General features: G+C 28.3%; 1 protein-coding gene across 3 annotated transcripts in view; it reads left to right on the forward strand.

Moving 5' to 3' along the window:
- Cpr (Cytochrome P450 reductase) overlaps positions 1-22228 on the forward strand; it is an 81163-nt gene that overhangs the window by 52465 nt on the left and 6470 nt on the right. For all 3 annotated transcript variants that reach the window (XM_014438959.2, XM_014438958.3, XM_014438960.2), the window contains exons 2-5: positions 18172-18343; positions 18472-18667; positions 20654-20803; positions 21934-22058. In XM_014438959.2, coding sequence (XP_014294445.1) covers positions 18172-18343; positions 18472-18667; positions 20654-20803; positions 21934-22058 — 643 coding nt within the window. The remainder of the gene's footprint in view (positions 1-18171; positions 18344-18471; positions 18668-20653; positions 20804-21933; positions 22059-22228) is intronic.

The raw sequence follows: 22228 nt of genomic DNA on the forward strand, positions 1-22228 counted from the left end.
CCACCAAATTAAACTTGAAACTCCCGCTTAAGTCAATTAAAGGCGACCGACCTGAAAATCTGGAAAAACGCTAGCACAAATAAATAAACTTTATTTATTTGTGTTCTTTATCTTCTCCTCCCTAATAAATATCAGCTATCCTGAATAAGAATCAATCCTACACTGCTCCGAACCGAACCCGCTGTGATGCTCACCCAAACACGTTTAGCCATCCATCCTGGAACGATGCAAACAATTTCGATAGCAATCAATTATGAAAATTTCGAAAATTGAATTAATGCAATATTAATTTTAGCAATGCGGTGTTATTTCATCGAAATATATATGACAAAACATAACCTCCCCTCTATGAGGCATAGGGTAGTCATAAAGTCAGGTGGGAATAGTTAAGGTCATAAGGAGTTACGTCCAAGAAACTTTCGCGGTTAGCATATTATCTATGTTTGAGACTCATTATTGTAAACCAAATAATATTCTGTTTACCAGTTAACTGTCATCTTTCTTATCAGGGTTTACTCTCAGTATATTTCATGTGGTTGGACATCTTAATGAACCTAAAAAAAAAACTTACACAGATTGAAAATTATTATTGTTAAATATATTCAAGTATTGTGGATAGAAATCAAAACGCAAATAACAATAATCCTCTATCTATAAATGGTCATAAAAGTATGCTTTAATTTACACCATTTGAATTTCAACTCAATAGAATTACGTTACGCAGTAATCGACCAAGATTGGGAAAAATTTTGTAATACCTGAAGATAGTCACAACCTAGACTGTATGTGTGTATATTGTTTTATTTAAGCGGAAACATATTTGGTTTCGAATTCAGCATGGTTGCTAGCGAACCACTTACAGCGACCGTGCAGATTGTATATATGGATCGTTGAATAACGATAAGTATCAATATAACGTTTAATAACTGCTAAAAATGTTACTAAAAGAAAGATTTGGAAGGAAATTGGATAACTTCGTTTACGATATTTTATTGTCAGTACGATAGTGAAGAAGGAAATATTTATTGATTTAGAATAGCGTCAGCACTTTAGACAATGAAAAAAAGGTATTTTACTGCCAGACATATTGATTCTACCTATCTATACTATAATGGCCTACAATTTACTTGTTGAAATAACCGATATGGAGCATTAATGCTAAAATGGATGAAGCATAAAGTTATAATGAGATAAGCTTTCTATCCTAAATACACGGTAACGGTAATTAACATGCTCGTGGTCGATTAAACAAATGTAAATTTAAACAATGACTGGAGCTTATTAAATATAAGAAGTTTCTTAATCAAAGAAATACATCACGCATGAAATAAAACTATCCTAAATGGTAACAGGCATAACTGCAGTAAAGTCATTTTTTTTCCTCCAAGATAAGGACGATAAAGCACCACTCCCTTACAGTAAGAAGTATCTCTCTCAGGGGTGTAGCTACGTGGAATCCAAAGGAAAAACGTGCCCTGGGAATCGAAACCAAAAGGATCCCAATCCTTCAGTGCCTTCAGTTATGAGGAAGCAAGGGCCTTTCGTAGCCGAGCGAGTTAAAGCGCCTACTTTGACTGGCTCTTGATTGCAATGGCACCGGGGATTGCAAATGTAGTCTGGGGGGTCGACTTATATTACTGTGGCGGTCCCAGGAGATGAAAACTTTGCCCCCTCTCCCCACCATGGTTAGAATAGAGTGGTAATGTGTGGATGAAATTTGTCAGAAATGACTGGGAAAGGGGTCATAAAAAAAGGAAAAAGTAAAGACAATTTTAAAAAAAGTCATGAAAAAGCAAGGTAGAAATTCACATAACACTCACAATGGAAATGATAATTTAGGAAAATAATATTTGTCTATTATCAATTTACACAATTTTGATCCTTTTTTTCTCTTAACTTTTATTCTTTAAAATTCTCCAACGTTTCGGCCCTCAGGCCATTCTCAAGGACACAACCTACAAAATTTGTTTTTGTTTTTATGTAACAATTACATTATTTCCTTCAACTACACACTGATTTCTTTGGCCCTATTTTTAATAGTGATGTCATTTCTTTTTAAAAATCCAAAATTGCAGGCTAATTGCCCTTGTCACATCTTTAATAATAAATTAATCATTAAAATAATATCATAATCACTTCATAAAATTTTATTTTTAAATAGATTTCTTACTTACATAACTTTTTTTTATAATAAATTGATATCCTAGTTTTAAAACTTTTTTACAAAACACTTTCCCTTTCATTTATATTTACAACTTAAAAACAGAACCTACCTTCAACAGGTTAGGACTCTGTTATCACCTTATCATATAACAATAACTTTTTTATCATTAATTTACCTTTTTAATATAATTTAATTAACATTAATTTTTAATTATTTTGCTTATACTTAAAATCCATAATTAATATATTCTTATTTTATGTGAATTTTTTTTTTAACATACATATACCTCCCTCTCTATTGTATTTTTTCACATATTTATTCACCTATTCATACTTTTATTAGTGTATATTTATTTTATTTATATATATTTGTACAATTTAAGGATTTGAAAATTTATCTATTTAGTAACTTTTTTTATATATATAATAATTACATATTTATTTTGCTCAAAATTTCTGAATAATGATGGTTTAGTCCCCTAAAATCTGATTTGAAATTGACAGTATAATTTATATTTTCTGAGATGTAAATCGATTCTAATATTTTTCTTCTAAAAATATTATTTTCTTTATGAAATGAGAGCAGGAAACTATCTCTCGAATAGTTTAGGGCCGAAACGTTGGAGAATTTTAAAGAATAAAAGTCGAGAGAAAAAAAGGATCAAAATTGTGTAAATTGATAATAAACTAAACCATTCTCAAACAATTATATATAAAAATAATTAATCTAATGTTTGTCTTTAAATTATTTATAAATAATTTACGGTGTGTGAATTTGATAATTTGGGCTAATGTCAAGAAAAACAAATCAAGTTTTCAACTATTTATTGATTGCCGACATTTTGACCCTCGATATAGGTTTTCATTAGGGATAAAATGATTTTTATTATGATGATTTAAAGGCTAATTAATTTCATAATAATATTACTGTATGCACTATTTTTGTTCTTGACTGAAGCCCTAACTCTCTTCAAAATTTTCTTTAAACTTCATTTTCTATGTTATGCTACTATACACAGTTAGATTATACACTAGGGTTGTTTTATTATTTATTAGTGTTTAAATAGATCAAATTATATTCATTTTAGTCTCACAACATTTTTATTCTATTTATAAGTCCGACGTTTCGGCCATCCCCTGGGACAATCTATTACAAACTGCTTTTATTACACATAAGATCTTCAACAATTCCTCCATCCACTATTTTTAATTTATCTTACCTTAATACATTTTTAGAACTAAATCATTTAAAATAAGATTTTTATGCAGGTTATTCTACCCAGACGAATCCAACTAATTACCCTTCGAGGCATTAAAACATTAGGGAATTGTATATTTTTGTTAATAAGAAATTCTTAGATTATGTCTAATTACCTAATTAGCCAATTTTCACATTGAAATTTAAATTATTTATCAGTCACCTTTGTAAAAATTTATCACAATGATATTTGTAACCTTCCCTACTCTCAGGTCATTTAAATTATTTATTACAAATATATTTTGGTTGAATTTCCTCTTTATTTTATTATTAAAATTCTTATCGAGGTTAATTATAATTATCAACATTAAATTTATCCCATATTTTTCATAAATTAATTTTACTTAATATCTCTGCATAATAATGGTTCAGATTTCTTGTGTTAAAATTCACTGCATAATTAATATTTTCTGATATGTAAATGTATTCAAGTATTTTTCTTTTGAATGTATTATTTTCTTCATGTTTTAGTTGATTATCACTATAACAGTTGATTAACAAAAGAAACAGCTTTAGGTTGATTTTTTTTTTAATTGTGAAATCTACTTTTGAATACATTATTGTGGGTGATGTAAGATTTCTCGGTTTCATCACCAACTTTCATTTCCGAGAAGCAAGTGGCTCCCTGAATTGCGTTTAGTTTCGCTGATTGAAAGCTTTTCAAAAAAAAAAGAAGGCGGGGAAGTCGAAATTATTATTTTGTTGATACAAAAATTTAAATGCTTTAGTCATATCCATGTTATTTTATTTTTCTTGTTTACACCTAATTTTAAAGTACAACAATTAAATATTTATCTTCTCTCATATTTATATTGCTATCGTAATTATTAAATAACGATATATTTATTTTTGACCGTAGATTCAGTATGAGAAGATTGGGTGTACGGTTAGTTAAGTTTTATTTATGACGTTTCAGCCGAAATTCCTGACCTTTATTGGCGCCAAAAAAAACAAGGAGATAACAAAAAAATATATAATTTTTGTATCTTCCTAATTTCTTCATAATAATATCGGTGTTATCTCGTTTTGTTTTTAGACCTGATGAAGAACTAAAATTTAGGACGAAACGTAGGCAAAAATAAAGTTTCACTTATTTATATTCGTTACTTCTCCACTGTCCTCACCGCTGACCATCTTATAATTATGAGCCAAAAAAACCTTTTTAAAAAATTAAAATATTACACAATCGTTGTGAATTATGGAGATAAAAAAAAAAGGACAACAAATAAATCAAATCGACTCAAGAGATATACAATTTCATCCTACTAGCTTATAATTTGGTTGATACATATTTCCTCACTAAAAAAAGTATCTATCTATATCACACTGATAGAGAAACAACTGTTATTAACTTCAGCAGTGCTTGGCCAGTTTAAAACCCATTCAAAATTAACTCCATGAACTTTAATTATTTTGTTTGGCAGCTCTGATTACTTACTATTTTCCCTTCATTGATAAGTGGGCACTGTAAATTTCGGAGAGGCCTTGATATTCTCGTAACCCCAACATGGTTAAATCGAGCCACGGCATCGTGTGACGCGGAGAGATGAAGTTGATAGTGCTGGACAAGGTCGCACAAATCAACTGTTTGGATGTGATGCATTTCATCATCATTTTCAAATGTTGTATTTCTCCCGAAAATTGTAAGACTGTATCGAAGGTCTTCAGTGGAAATTGTGAAGACATTTCAAATCCTTCCTAACTTCAGAAACCGGTTTTGGGGAGTTTCGAAAATATAAAATACATTTTTTTCCATATCAGCTAAAATTCAGTAGGCATGATTGATTTCTAGCTAATACAATGTCTTCGAGGTGGGTTGAAATTTTTGTCAATTTTTTGGCATGTCCAATGTTTTCTTAAGGTCTGGCACCAAAAAATGGAGTTAGATGGTTTCATATTTGTATATGGTTTCATTTGGTGTAAAGTAGTTCACTCCTGTTGCGTGAAAAAACGGCGTCAGCTGGTAGCTCTGATAAACATATTGATTTTTTCTCTTTTTTAACAGAACTAAATTACATTTAAAAAATCCTAGAAGGATTCTTAACAGAAAAAACAATATACATAATTTTTTTACAGTCGAATACTTGAAATGGCATTTGATGTGACAGGTGCTGGTGTATAAGGGGTATTCATGATATTGTGTTAATGTAAAATGTTTTACCATGTTAAATTTTATTAAGTATAACATTGTGAGCAGTTCTGTTTAAAGTCATGTTAAGTGATAAATGGATAAGAGCTCCTAGCGGATTTTCTGAGCAACTTGTTTAGTAACCTTCCCTTCCAAAACTTCTTGTTATTGTTTACTTCTTAGTTTTGATTACAGTAATTTATTACAACATCCCTAAAATAAGTGAAAAGTAGAAGTGTGAAAGTTTGGCTACTGATTATATTTTTTAAAAAGTCCAAAACACAAGGCAAAAGAAAAAAACAAAATAAAACACAAACTACGAGTAAGTAACCTAACACAACAAATAAAACGGTGACAAGCTCAGCTGGTCTGTTTCGTGACGACATTCTCCATTTAACGGATCTAGTAACAGACTCTCAGACATGTTACACGTTATATCGTTTTAAATTGGCAAAAGAAGGAAATATTTCTCCATTTAACATAAGTTTTTCCATTTAACACGTTTTAACATGTTAGACTATAGATCATGAATACCCCTATAGTTGAAGAGTCGAAAAACTATTGCAATAGAATTTTGTTGTATTTGTAAAAGTATTCACAATTTTCTAAATAGAAAATCGATGAAAATACAATAGAGTTAACTTTTAACTTTTATCTGATGCAGTCGATAAAGGAATTAAATATTGAAATTTTAATGATATAAATTTATATTCATATTAAAATAAGTTAAACTTTTATCTAATGCAGTCGAGATGGTAAGTAAATATTAATTTAATTATAAGTTTGTTGTACGAATTTTTCCTCCGATTTCACTGTGATTAGACCTGCCATCGCACTCTTGGGAATGTTGTTTTGACCTCATGGGCACCCAAGGCCACTAATTACGTCTTATAGCCACCTGCATGGTTTTTCCGAGAACTTTGTGGGAAACATTTTATAAAGGTTATCAAAATGTATTCGAGTAATAAAAAGTGTTTGCTAGCTTAGTATACGTATTTCTATTGTATGGATTGAGCTTAAAAATAATTATAATATTTAAAAAATCATCTTATAAATATCGTTAGTTTTCGAATAACTAATAATAACTTTATGTGTTTTAATTATATGTTTTGATGAACTACGCTCTCTTTATTAATGTGGTTTTCGGTTTTTCTACTCCCATAATGCTTCAAAAGTAGACAAGATATATCATATACCCATTCAGCTGACTACAAGTGGATTATTTAAGAGGTAGTAAATGAAAATTGTTTATTAAAACATAAATATAATACTTAAAATTATTATTAATTACTCTAAACTACTGAGGTTTTTAGATCTTTCGACTTTTTTTTTTTTAAGCATTATTAAAAAACTATAAAAAATTGTTTTAAGTCTATGTATCCAAATCAATTGTACGGTTCTTTGTTCTCTGGCCCATTCATCTTGTATTTGATTAATAAATTTCATGAATATTAAACTCAAAGCTTCCGAGCGTGACTTGCATCAATTAATGTTTCCAATTTAGTTTTTCTAATATCGCAACACAGTAAGGCAAACTATCCTATTTGAAAAGTTTGAAAGGTAAGCTCAGCGTTTAAAATATTACATTTGAATATCACCTCAATATTCAAAAACATTTAAAGTTATCTTTAAGGTATAGCATTAAAAATTAAATCTTAATTTGGCGACTCGTATGACATGCTCATTAACTCTTAGTGCCAGAGCTGACATATCGACCCGGACTTTGTAGCGCTTTATTATTCGCATTGCTAGAGAACTCTTTCTCAAAATAAATCTATAAGACGTTATAAATGGTCTAATTTTATTTCGAGATAATTTAAAATAATAATAACTTTTTAACGACGTAAAAAAACCTTATTTGGAAAGAGATGATCCGTCAAGTGCTTGCCACGTACCTAGGAGTTATTCTTTATTTTGTTGTGAAATATATTGGAAATTCAATTTATTTCCATATTCCAGTATGTACTTTGTAATAACCTGTCTATATAAAGTTATGACGAAAAGATGACGTTTTGTTAGAGAGAACTCAATTTTCTTTATGATCATTTATGCCTTTGTTATTTATATAATTTTCAATGAATATTGAAAAATTAATGTAATTTTTATATTCTCTACTTCGTCCATAATACACTGCATTTTGAATTATGTAAATATTGTTTTTGTTTTTTTATGAGCCTATTTCCAAACCCTCGTAAAATCTTGAAATTCGCCCGGTTATCTTTGCGTAGTTACCTCTTTTTCGCCCAGCACTAAAACGGTTAATACTGTTCTGCCATAGTTTTGGCTTTATTATGCATAACCAAAATATTGTTAGGTAAAAATTCTAAAGTACTATTCCAACATGGCAGATAGACAAAAATGTTGATCCTCATTGTTGATTGAATCGCATAAGTATTCCAGTGTTCATAATACTAACAAAACAATGTTTACAATAAGTTTGGGTTACGTTACCCAAATATTAAGGAGTGAAAATATTCTTCCACCCTTTCCAATAATTTAAAGTTATTTAAGAACTTACGTACGATCCTTGTCACTCCGGTTTCTCTTTTAATATAATATAAAAAATATGTGAAAATCAGTTTAATATTAACGAGCCCGTCCCGATTTTCAAAATCCTGGTTTTACCCTGACCTTACAAGGAGCATGGATTCCAGTCCAGTTTGGGTTGGAGTCGGACACGTCCTCTGTTTGCAATCGACCGTTGCGGGAAGTTGTATCGTACCCTTGGCCTGGCGAGTTCTATCATTACAAGGCCAACTAATCAAGACGTTCACCAATTGAGTTATAACGCTCCACTCGTTATGAATATAGCGGTCGCACATATCATGTCAAGGCGGCATTATCTGAGAAAAATTGATTTCTCTTTTTCATTTTGTAATTATAACAGATGGGATGTTTTATTTCAATTTGTCATTAAAAAATAACTTAAAATTACAATAAAAAAAAAATTGAAAATAGAGCTTAAAATCAATATGGAATTAAAAAAAAAAAGGAGGATTTTGAATATTTAATACTTTTTTATTTCTTCTTTCTATGAAATACATAAACTCAAACTTAAAGATGTTTACATGTTTTGAAATATTTCAGTTTGTCTTTAAGAATTAAAAAAGAAGTTAAAATTAAAATAAATGAGCTGAAAATAGAGCTTAAAATCAAAATAGATTAAAAAAAAAAAAGAAGGGATTTTGAACAATCTTTACAATTTTTAATACTATTTTATTTCTTTTTTGTGTGGAATACATGAACTCAAAATTACAGATGTTCTCGTGTTTCGAAATATTTGAGTTTGTCTTAAAGTCAAAATAAACAAACTGAACATAGTTAAGCTGTAAATCAAGATATAATTAAAAAAAGGGGGATTTTGAACATTTAATACTTTTTTATAAAAGAAGATGGTCTTCTTGTATATCAATTTTTAAGGTCAACTATATATACATATATATCAATATTTTTTTCATTTCTTCATTGTATGGAGTACATAAACTCAGACTTAAAGATGTTTACATGTTTTGGAATATTTCAGTTTGTCTTTAAGAATTAAAAAAGAAGTTAAAATCAAAATAAGGAAAATGAAAATACAGCTTAAAATCAATATGGAACTTAAACAAAAAAAAGAGGATTTTGAACGTTAAATACTTTTTCATTTCTTCTTTGTATGAAATACATAAACTCAAAATTAGAGATAGTCTCGTGTTTCGAAATATTTCAGTTTGTCTTAAAATCAAAATATACAAACTGAACATAGTTAAGTCTTAAATCAAAATAGAATTAAAAAAAAAAAAGATTTTGAACATTTAATACTTTTTTCATTTCTTCATTGTATGGAATACAATAAACTCAGACTTAATTATGTTTTTTATTTGTTATAAAATATTTCAGTTTGTCTTTTAGGGGAAAAAAAAATCAGTTCTATATAAAATTGAATTCTAGATGTTATTTCGAGCTGTAATGAAACAATTAGACCTCTAATTCAAAACTGTCTATGTATTTATTTAATTTTCTTTCCATTTCCTCATGAAAAATAAATAAATAATAATAAATAGGAAATTTTAATTTTAATATTATATCACATGTAATATAAAATAAGAGCAAATATTATAATACGGTTTCCTCATTCCATTGGCGCTATTTCCAGTGAACTGAGACCATGAAAAACATAGTAGAACCCACGGCGCACTAACGGGTGCACATTGGTAATTTTTTTTCCGATCCGAGCTAGCGAAATTAAAAAGAAATATACCTCAAAATGACCTCAAGCATCTAAAAGAGATCGAACTTACTACCAACATCTTTACTTAATGCACTCAAAATATAAAAATTTGATTCTCAAGTTATTTTTATAAGCGATATTATTACTCGATGTAAATTAAAATTGTCGTTATAATGATCATTTGTTTGAGGAAAATCGCCAGAATTTTCATGTAAGTTTACTCCCCTCTCTTTCTGGTGTTAGGAAAAAAGGGCGCCAAAAATTTAAAACCGGACCTGGGCTTCACTCCTTGAAATTTATGTCGACTAATTTTCTGAGAACTGACTTGGAATTCCGGTTATATTCCATTATATTGAAATCATTAGGTACGTTTTCCGTGTGGATTAGCATTGAAACAGATAGATTTTAATTTTAAATTAGCTGACGTTTCTAGCCATCTCTACATAGCAGAACATGTATTGAGGGTAATGATAAAGCTGAAGATATTATGTATGTTCCATTATAAAAAAGTTTTCTTCTATTCAGTAATTGTTGATCACTATAATCTTCTATGCCCTACTACCCATTTAGTTGACTGAAAAAAAATCATGTTTTTTGTTTTGGAAATGTTTAGATACATCACATTAGTTTAATTTTCTGTACCATAATTACTCAGATTATTTTGGGCACGAAATTTTAAAAAATTATTGAGTAGCCGTCAAGAAGCTGTGAGGCCCAGCAAATTATTTTAGGACAATTTAGCAGGAAAAGCGTGACTACAGCCTAAAAAAAACTTTGAAGTACAATAATTATCGATAAGGTTTCAACGTTCAACTCTAGCAATAATTATTGTACATTTGTTCTGTACTCAGTTAAAAGTTAATGAATTTAAACAAAAAAAAAATTAAAAAGTGAATTTTTATTACATTGTCGCCAAAAAGTTGATTGTTGGACGTACTCTCCCTTGGTTATATTAGATTATTGATTTAATAAATTGATTGTTTGAGAGTGATTTATATTATTATTAACACAAACTTCAATGATCCATTTTTATTCTTAACTTTTTATTTTGAAAAACTTCCTACGTTTCGGCCATTTTCAAGAAGACAACCTATAAAAATTGTTTTCATATTATTACTATATTACATCTTCACATAATACTAATGTTTTTGAACATATCTTAATCGTTGAATTTTCATAATTCACAATCATATCTATTATATATGTGTATGTATTGTATGAATTTAATAATAAAGGAGGTTACGAAAAAAAAACATAATTCATTAAATTATCTTTTTTGCTGGCTAATTGTCCATGTCTTACGTCTTTAAAAAACAAAAATAAATATTAAATTAATATCATAACAGTTTCAGTCAATATTTTTTAAAAATTGATTATTAACTACAAAACTAGTCTTAAAAATCGTCCTTCTTTTTCTATTAACCACAGTAATATCAACAATAAAACCTTCCTTCAACAGGTTACCACTTTATTTCTAAGCTTAATTTATTTAAAAACATAATTACTGTATTTTTATTATATAAATACTTTTACATACACCCTCCCACTTTTTTCACATATACATATATACATGTGCATATATATGTATATGTATAATATCTTTCCAAATCCTGTGTATTTCAAGAATTTGAACATTTTACTAATAACTACTTATTGATTTTACTTGAAATTTCAAAAATGGTGGTTTTATCTATCTGACTTAATTAGAATCTGATTTAAAGTTAACAGTATAATTTATTTTTTCTGAAATGTAAATTGATTCCTTTTTAGAAAAAATATATTTTCTTTATGTTTACTTTGTTGAAAACCATGTTCATTTTAAAAAACATGTTGTACCAATGTTCTTTTCTTTGGGTCTTTTTTCATATTTTTTATGCCATTTCCACATTGATATATTCTATCTTTAATATATTGCTTTGTTTCACCGATATATATGTGGCTGGACAATTAATGTATGTAATTTTATTTACCAATCCAGATTGATATTTACTACGTATTATGTCTTTTGTTTTACTGTAAAAATTTATTATTTGTTTTCAAACACAATGAAAATTCTTCCACATCATAATCCTTTAATGACTTTTTTATCCCTTCTGACAAAGCTTTTATATAATTACAACTATAGTACTTTTTATTACCATAACTGCATTTTCATTTCTATTTTTAGCTTTGTTAATTTCTTTGATAAGGACTGATGTTTCTCGATTTGTTAATTCAGGTGATATTTATGTGGTAATATTTTAATTATAATGTAATGTATTTACAATTCTGATAATGGTGTCTTTCAAATAATGCAATCGAATATATAATTAGTTTAATCCATTAATAATGCCCCTTAGCTAAAGGAAATAATTCTAATTAATTGTCTACTGATAGAAGCGGGCTATCTCTAAGTGGGGGATGTGCTTTATTTCTCTCCATTTTTGAGATTAAGAAATATTTTTTATTTTTTAATAGTCAAATGGTGTAAATTTGTATTTTATTTATTTATCTTTGTATGCACTAAACATTGAAATTTCGAATTCGAAAGGAGCAAAATAATGCCTACAATTGCCTCCATTACTTGTCCTTAAACTACTTTTTTTTTACTTAGGATATTGGTTAGCCCTGGCATATGAGAAAAGGTTTTAAATCGTAATCTCTTATCAGCAGTTTAAAACTTCAACTTGCACTATCAGAATGTAATAGGATTCCCACAAATTATAAAACAAATTGGAGATATTTTTACTAATTGCCTTATTTTTTTTTTCAAGGATAATCCAATATTCCTGTAATCAGAAAAGTTAACGATGTAGGGATGTCATAGAGTGATGGTGAGCCTTGTACCGGCGACATTTGCATGATTTAAAAATTAAATAACAGTTTTAAAAAAAAATTATATTTTTAAGTAAAAATAAAAAAAAAAATATTTTCTTGATAATAGTATAAATAAACCATAAATCTGAATTATAAGGAGTGGTCAGGATTACGGTAAAGATGAACTAAAGTAGTTTTAATCTAGTTGTTAATTGCCAAACTTTCGACCCCTAGTGTAGTGCTAAAATAAAAAGATACGAAGTAGGTAAAGCGAAGTAAGAGTTAGTGAAAGTTGTGGGATGCGCTCTCGATTTTTATTTTGTGTATTATCGATTGTATCACTGTTTATTATTGTTTATAAAATGATCTAAGACTTTTATTAAAGTTCAATTTTTTTAATATTTAATTTTAATGTCTTTTTCTAGTAGTTGTGTTGACATATCCTTCAGTTTTGAAATATCCCATCTTAATGTCCGATATTTCAATTTTTCCATTAGTCATAATCTATTAAATATTTACAGTGTTTAATGGTTCACGAATGACGTGTGACATACCTTCACGGTGTTGAAAAAAGCTTGTATCGTTGCATATTATTCTCGAAACCGATAGGATGCACGTGACTACATGACCGTCAGCAATGGACGCGCCAAGGGCAGCACATTTCGCTAACCGATTTGGCCTTTCGAAGGCTGTTTAGCTTAAGGGCAATGTTGAGGATTATCTGCGCACCAATTGCCTTAAATGGTTCCCGCTTGCGCATTTTAGCTACATAAATACAAACTGGCAATAGAACTTATGATTTTTCTTTATTACTTTCACTTGCATATTTATGGAATATAAAATATGGACAAGTATCGTAATACTTACAATATCGTAAGTATTGTACACGATCGTAATCGTGAATAATTTATAATTCGAGTTTTCGAAGGAAATACATGTTTTGAGGTCCCCTAAGTCTAAATTAACAAGTTTTGCAAAATTGTCTGTGTGGGTGAGCAGCCTTGTTCAAAAACGAAATGTACAAAACTTATTTTAAACATTTAAGGCGGATAACTGGATTATTATAGCAACATTTTCGATAAAATCGACTGTCCTGAAGTGCTATATTTATGATACCGATTTTGTACATTTTTTCGATTTTTTTGTGCAGCTCTAACGATTTTGAGTAAACTCAGTATATCAATGTACGATTAAATTAATTTAATTTTCAAATAAAATTATAAATATAAACTCTAAAAGAAGTTGACAATTAGCAAAAATAAAGACAGTAGACTGGAAGTCCGGTGACAGGCGAGCGTGCCCGATCTCTCCCGATTCCAGTCGTAAGGTACTCGGCTTTATTATATTTTATTAAACTGTCATGGCAAAAACAAAGTTGATATTCGTTATTAGCACATCGAGAAACGCTTAAATACGAATTACTATAACAACAGAAAAATAAAATATATTGGTAGAAATTTTCCCCTGTAAGGATGCTAAATGAAAGTTGAATGGTGCGCGCACCGCACTATATAATAAAGAACCTCAATATTATAAAGAAGAGGATTTCAGATGAATGTGCAATAAAGAGAGACTTCTAAAGTATGATCCCGGAAGATATTTGAATTTGGAAACAAATAATGAAATTTAAATTTAAAAAATCAAATTATCTTAACAATTTTGAAAAATTTAGTTAATCAATTTTGTTTATTTCTGTGAGATGATGTTCGAGGGGTGTGGTCAGCAAATAATCACAAATAAATAAGTTTTTGTTTGTTTTTGTTTATTTGCTGACCGCACTCATTTTTTTGAATTTTAATATTACAAGGGTTACATACTGTCCTGCAATTCACGTGGGGACGTCCTTGCGTATTTATTAACGATTCAAGAACCTTCCTACTTTAAGGATGTTTTAAAAGTTTAATGATATTTATTTGCTGGGTAATGTCTCTACATTCTAAATAAACATTAATTAGTGGGTTCGAAATTCAAAATGTAATACAATTTCCACATTTATTATAATGAATTATTTGTATTTATTTATTTAGGAGTAATGTGTTATTTCTTTTTAATTAAAAGCCTTTCTTTTTTTTTTTTTTTAAACATTCTAAGCAGTATCAATATAATAATCAGTAGAATGAGAAATATTAAATGGGGAAGGGAAATAATTGAATTTTAAACTTTATTAAAAACATTGGAATCATTCTTATAATGTTTAGCTTCTTTTTTTTTTTAGAATTCATTTAATGTTTATATTCACCATGAATTTTCAGTACTTTGCTTTAAGTTATTGCTAAATTTATTCTCCAGTTATTTAGAAATATTAAAATCTACTAGAGAAGGTTTTTTAATAGCAGAATCCTTTTTTGTTTATTCATCGATGAGTCTCTCTCCCTACAATTACTATCTGTCACTGTAATTAATCTTCGGTAAATATGTACAAAGCTAACCATCCGCTTGAAAATTCAAGGTTTCGTTTAGCTTAAAACTGATAGAGTGTTACATACACTAGCAATTTTAATCATAGACTGTGACAGCTCTCTCATGATTAGATAACAATACAAATCTTATCTATGAAATATGTTATGAAACATGTAGAGTTTATTTTTTAAGTCGACTTAAAAATTGTCTTTGTCAATGTGATTTAAAATTTACTATTTAATATGAATTAAAATTTCTGATAAGGGTGATTTAAACAAAAGCCAGTTGTAGTAGTGATTCTTTGAGTATTCATTCAAACGGATGTGTCTTATCGATGATTTTTTTTTATTTTTAAAACCTTTCTTCTGTTAATTGAGGATAGGTTCTGAGTATGGGAACTCTTATTAAAATAATAATTAGATTACTGGAAGATTATTGATTGACCGTGTGTAAAGATGAAAGGAATATGGTCCGGGTGCGGTCAAAAAAGAACAAAAAAATAGTAATGGAAGATTATTGATTGACCGTGTGTAAAGATGAAAGGAATATGGTCCGGGTGCGGTCAAGAAAAACTCAAATAGTAGAAATATACTATTTTAATGAGCCAACGTTTCGCCCCACGTTGCAGGGCTTCTTCAGGGCTATTTTGACGGCAGTCAACTTTTAGTTTTGACTGCCGTCAAAATAGCCCTGAAGAAGCCCTGCAACGTGGGGCGAAACGTTGGCTCATTAAAATAGTATATTTCTACTATTTGAGTTTTTCTTGACCGCACCCGGACCATATTCCTTTAATAATTATAAGGCGCAGAAAAATCGTTTTTTGCCCCCTACCATCTGTTACTGTTTCAAGGTGAGGGGTAACTTTCAGGTATGCTAGTGAACCTCATTAAAGTGTGTTAAATATCACAATCCTTCTTTTAAATAAAGCATTATTTATTTTTTTTTTTTTTGGTATGTTAATATTCGCCTAGAGAAAACAAACTAACAAAATCAAAATTCTCAATATCACCGACAAATCATTGTTCGGCGATGATAATGATCCATGTGATAAAAAATATTCCTCTTCGAGTAAGTTAAAAGTAAAGCGAAAGAAAAATGACTGTTTTTCTTTAAAAAAAAAAAAATTCTTATGAGAATTATTTAAGTTGTTTTTCTTAAATTCTAAAAAAAAAAAAGTTAGATACTTTATACAATTATTTTATCAAGTATTGTGGTGTAATGTTGTTAATTTAGTTTATTAAAACATGCTATTTAATTGTTAGAAAATTCCTTCGAGAAACTCGAATGATATGCTTCTTGTTAACTCATAGTAAGAAGGGAGAAAATCTCAACTAAAAAAAGGCATTTTGCCCATTACTTCCGCTTGAAAAATGGTTTTTAATGGTCGAAGTCTTTAGGTTTTGAAAAATTCTCTAATAGCTCTGACTTCCAGATCAGTTAAGGTTCAGAAGGATGATTACATTTAGTTTTTAAAGCAATTTATACAGAAGTTCTGCTGTGCAGGTTAGCATATCATTTCTGTTTTTTTTTTGTTATTACGAATGTTGATGAGTGAAAGTTTTGAACAAAAAATAGATCCTCCATTTTCTAGTATTTTCAAACCATGGCCGCGGCCTCTAAATTATAAAGAAATTCGAAAAGCATAACCTTTAATTTAAAATATGATTATTATTTTCTGTGAGAGTATTTAACAGAAATTATTTCCTTCGTACGTACTTTGTTCATTTAATACGCCTACTTTTGATAATAAACGATTTTATAACAATTTATTACTTGGTTATGAAAAACTGTATCTATGTTTACTTTATTTAATGATGTGCCATTTCATTCGGTTTTGGCTGTTTTCTCGAAGCCCTTTGACTGTACTCTACATTCTGCAAAAATCTCTTGGGTCCTCCACTTTTTCACCTCTCTGTTGTGGTGATAATGGAAGATTATTTTTGACCACCAATTCTCTTTGAATAAGTGACCATACAATTTCAACCTGTTAGTTTCGATTGTATAGAGGATCGGTTTTTTTTTTTTTTTTGTATTGGTACTCTGGATCGTGTTATTTGAAACCTGGTGAAGTCTGGAAAAAATTATTCTTCCTCATGGTTCTCGTTACCACCACTTTAACAAATAGGCATTCCTTTTTACCTCCACACTTACTGAGTACTTTAGTACGAGGTAAATTAGGGTTTGGAACTCCAAAAGAGTGATTTTAACTCACGTTTGTGTTCCAAATATGCATAATAGTTTTATTCTTAATGATCCTAGAAAACCACATGAAAAACTGAGGAATTTTCAAAGATTATTCATTCGCTCAAAATTCATTGGCTCAGAAATGGAATTTTTTTTTTTAGAATCACCTTTAAATCTAAATATTATTTTTTAAAATGCTTTAGATATTTTCAAGTTATTTTTGTATTGCCATTGTTTTATCTGTTTACTGGTTATATGACGATTTAACTTATTAATACAAAACTGGTCATTGTTTCCTTCTTACCTGATCATTAATAAAAACAATTCAATAGTGTCAGGTGTGTAAGTCCTTTAGCTTAATTTTAATTTTCTGTTAATAGTTCCAGCTTTAGGAATAAAAAAAAACTTTTGAACATTATATTCATTTTAAATTTGTATAGCATTCTATTATTTCTGAAATCTCAAAATTTTCTATTTGTTGCTACAGAATTTATAAAATCTGTCCTAAAATTCACAAGAATCTACCAGATTCTAAATAAATATCTGTCCAACATGATCATTTCAAGTTTGTATGTATTGTTAATATTAGTATTGTTTTATTCTTTTCCTGTTTAATAGAATGCATTCCGTTCAAATTTGATTTATTTAATTTTGCTATTTAATTGAATTATAGATTCTGATTTTTAGACAGATTAATCAATAATTTTCTTTGTGGTGATGCAACCATTTTTCTTTCTGCATGATAACATAACTTATCTTCCTAGACTATACTCCGTCATGAAGGGGGTGTGGCTTTTTATCAGATTATCATAGAGGAAAGGAGGACTGTCTCAAGGTTGAAATTTTAAGTAGTGAAAAAAAAAAAAGAAAAAAGGAATTTACTGTCAAATACATTCATTTGATTTTTGTTTGTATGCTCACATTTAATTCTTATTATTATATAATTCAAATTTGCAAAATATAATAGTGCTTTTAAAAAAATTGCAGTATTGTTATGTAATGTGTTTTTACAAATGTTATTGTCTGTTACAGATACTACAGTCCCGATCGGTGACGAGGCTCAAGCAGCTAAAGCCACTGGCAGTGATATGTTTAGCCTAACAGACATAATATTAGTCATATTTCTTCTTGGAATCACAGTATGGTGGTGGTTCTACCGAAACAAGAAGGATGGTTCCCTAAAAGACAAATCATATGCCATTCAGTAAGTATTACATTTAAATTAATTTTATTTATTCAGGATTAATGATAATGTCAGAAATTTAATATACATTTAATCAAATAACTTAATTTTTAATACTGTATTTATCATTATTATTATTTTTAATCTAGACCCATGGTAATGACCTCGACACCACAAGTGACTGACAATTCTTTTATCAAGAAACTTAAATCAAGTGGCCGTAGCCTTATTGTATTTTATGGAAGTCAAACCGGAACTGGAGAGGAGTTTGCTGGTAGGATAGCCAAAGAAGGAATCAGGTATCAACTGAAAGGCATGGTTGCTGATCCAGAGGAGTATGACATGGTAAGTTTTTATAATAATAATAATAGTTTGAAATCATATTACTTTTTAACAAACAATAAATCTTCAACAACAACTCTAATAAACAATAAATCTAAGTCAATTGTAGAGCCTGTTTTACGTTCTTGTTCTTGTTGGTTATTAATGTCCATATAAACCATCCCTGGAATGTGGATGATTTATATAGCCAATTTTCGAAGTAGCATTAATTTAAAAAAATCTAAATCCAAAACAATTTATTAATCCCATTGTGCTAATTAAGTTAAAATTAATTTATGTGATATAAAATAATACTATCTTACATTAAACTATATTAAAGTTAATATCATTAGTTAAAAAGGTATTGAAGACATTTGTAGATGAAGGTCCTAGTCACAAAATTTTAAAACTTTAATTTTTCTTTCAAATTAAGATATTTGCTCACTTTTGCCTTGTAAAATTAACGACACAAGATTCTTGACTAATCACATAATTGGAATAGATCATGTCTTTAAAATTACATTTAAAAAAAAATTATCTGTTATTATCTCTAAACTTCAAATGTCTAACATAACATCTCCATCCTCTCATATCTTCAGTTGTATTCTTATCTAATGTTCATATATTTTTAAAAATTGTTATATTTGTATAACTTACATAATGATAACAGGTATCCTTGATGCTATGTCAATAGTTTTTTCATTACCAAAAGAGGAAAAAAGCGATTTAAAATTTCTATATAATTGGTTTGTTTTTTTAAATCATTTAACTAAAATTATGCCTAGACCAGTTTTTTGGCTAAATAAATCCTGTAGACCTTCAAATTATTATTTTTTCTCTAATTAAATTTATTTTTAGTATATTTTATGTAAATTCGGAGAATGTAATATTATAAATTAATAACAATAGTTACACTGATCAGAAACACTAGTTAATATCTCATATTTTTTTGTTATTATAATTTTTCAATATTAAATTGATTTTCTCCCAGCAGTAGTTTATAGTTGTTTCCAAAATTTATTGTTTAATTAGAAAGCCTGAATAAGATTTTCAACTTTTTGAAAAAAAATATTTGTAATATTATATAAACCATGTTAATTTTAACCCTTTGATGCTTCTTTACTTTGTTCTAAACTTCTTGACATTTAGGGCTCCCCTTGCCCTTTTTTAAGTCCGGTGTTTCTATAAAAACAGTTTATAGCACATTAGTATCAACCTATATTATTATAAATATCTTATATCTTATAATTGTTTAATGAATTCGTATACATTTATCATTACAATTAATAAATATCATATAAATTCTCCCTTTTGTAAGTACCACTTAAAACAGGCCAAATTTCATTAAAAAAAAAAAAAAAAAAAACCTGCCTACTCTCATTTATTATTAGTTATTTTCTTTCTTTTTTTTGTCACTAAGATATCACCATAGTGCTGTCTTGTACCTTTAATTAGATATAACTTTAAAATTCATTATGATTTTGTATATTTTAAGTTATTTATATTGATTGTAGATATTTTTTCACTATTTCTTGGTAATGATGTTTCATAACAATTGTTTATTGTTTGAGTGGATTGCTGTGTTCAGAATGGTGTGGGTTTCATTCCCACCTGAGACAGTTAATATTTATTTCTTGGTGAAATAAGCAGTGAATCATTTCTAACTAAAGCTAATATAATTAAAATTATTAATATTTGTTTTCTTTTAATTTATTAAATAAATATTAGCTGATATTACTTTAAATAGATAACTGTTACAATTTTGTTATTTTAAAATAAATAACAAAATTATGAAACTAGTTAATATTATATGTTACATGTTATATTATATATTAATATTATATGTTATATTGAGAATAATCGTTTAAATTCTTGCATAAATTACATTTCCTTTAAATTTATAATTGACTAAGTAGCCTTTCTATGTATGTTATTTTGAACAATAGGATAAAAATGAGTATAAATTATCTTTACATTTTAATTATAAATATATATATTTCTTTATTTCAGGAGGAATTAACCCAACTGAAAAATATACCTAATTCTCTTGCTGTTTTCTGTATGGCAACCTACGGTGAAGGAGATCCAACTGACAATGCTATGGAGTTTGTTGAATGGTTACAAAATGGAGAAGCTGATTTAACTGGTTTAAATTACACTGTACGTTTTCTTCTCTATATTAGTAATAATGTTTCTAGTAATAGTTCAGGAAACTCACTGATACATAATGAGAAATGGTTGGTCATTGTTACCGGCTAGCTAGAACCTCATACCATACAGTGATTTGTTTCTGTGACAATATATACCTAGCCTGAACATAAAAGGATCTATTAGTGGTTCTTTTTGAGCTAACGAAAGTCGGGAGCTGTGATCAGATTAAAGCAGTAATTATAATGGTATCGGTTATAATGAACCATATGAGTTACTCCTACCCATCATATGGCTATCAAAGATTAGTTATCTTTTTGTTTTTGGTTTATTTCTAAATAGAGCTATCAATAATTTTAAGTTTTATTAGTTTTCATACTTTTTTTAAAGGTAGACTTGAAGTTTATTTTGACTTGAAAACTATGTTGTTGGAGATAATTCCTAAATATCACTGAATAACTAAAATTTTTAATCAATCAAAATAAAATGTAGTTACTCTTAAACATTACTTTATTTTTGTTTCAAAAATTAATGAATAATTTAAAAATTTATCATTTGTATTCAGTGCAGAATCTAACACTTTCTCTGCCCTTCCTTTTCTGAAAAGATATCTTTTAAATTTATCATTCAAAACTTAGTTACGGTGAATGAAATTTCTGTGGGTAATTGAACCGACTTTTTAACCTCTTCCAGTTCTTCACTTAACTCTGAAATTTCCTTAGGAAAGGAAAAAAATGTAAACAATAATTTTTTAGTTATTGATGATTAGCTTAAAAAAGGTGAGGAAAATCAGTCAAGCTGGATTCCCTAATGTTTTTTTTTTTTTTTTTTATGTTTGTTTGATTTTTGAGTATTATATATTTTTTAAGGAATGTTAAATATTCATTCATATGTCTCTAACTTTTATTTATCAAACTTGAATGTTCCTTAAATTTTAATATTTAATTTATATTATTTATTTGAGGACATGCAAAGCAAAGGACAAAAAAAAAAAATTTGTGCTACATATTTTTATTTAAAAATTTATGTAACGAGTTTTTCCTCTTTAAAGATCTGGATTAATGCAACATCGTTCCATTTTCTTGTTTAATACTTCAATATTCATTACAATTCACAATAATTATTATTTTGTTTTTCCTCAGATATTCGGACTAGGAAATAAAACTTACGAACATTACAATGAAGTCGCCATATACATTGACAAGAGAATGGAAGAACTTGGTGCGACACGAGTGTACCAACTTGGTCTTGGAGATGATGATGCTAAGTAATTTTTTTTTTATTTATTACTCTTTCAATTTTTAATTAGTATGATAATCACAGAAAGCTTCTTTCCAACATCTCGAATAAAAAAAGTATCAACTAAAATCAAGAATTTTTTTCCAATTATTTATTTATTTTGGACTAAGCCAATGAAATTGCATCTGAACGAACGAT

Source organism: Halyomorpha halys, unplaced genomic scaffold (assembly GCF_000696795.3).
Source record: "Halyomorpha halys isolate HHAL.00 unplaced genomic scaffold, Hhal_1.1 Scaffold71.1, whole genome shotgun sequence".
Taxonomy (NCBI): Eukaryota; Metazoa; Arthropoda; class Insecta; order Hemiptera; family Pentatomidae; genus Halyomorpha; species Halyomorpha halys.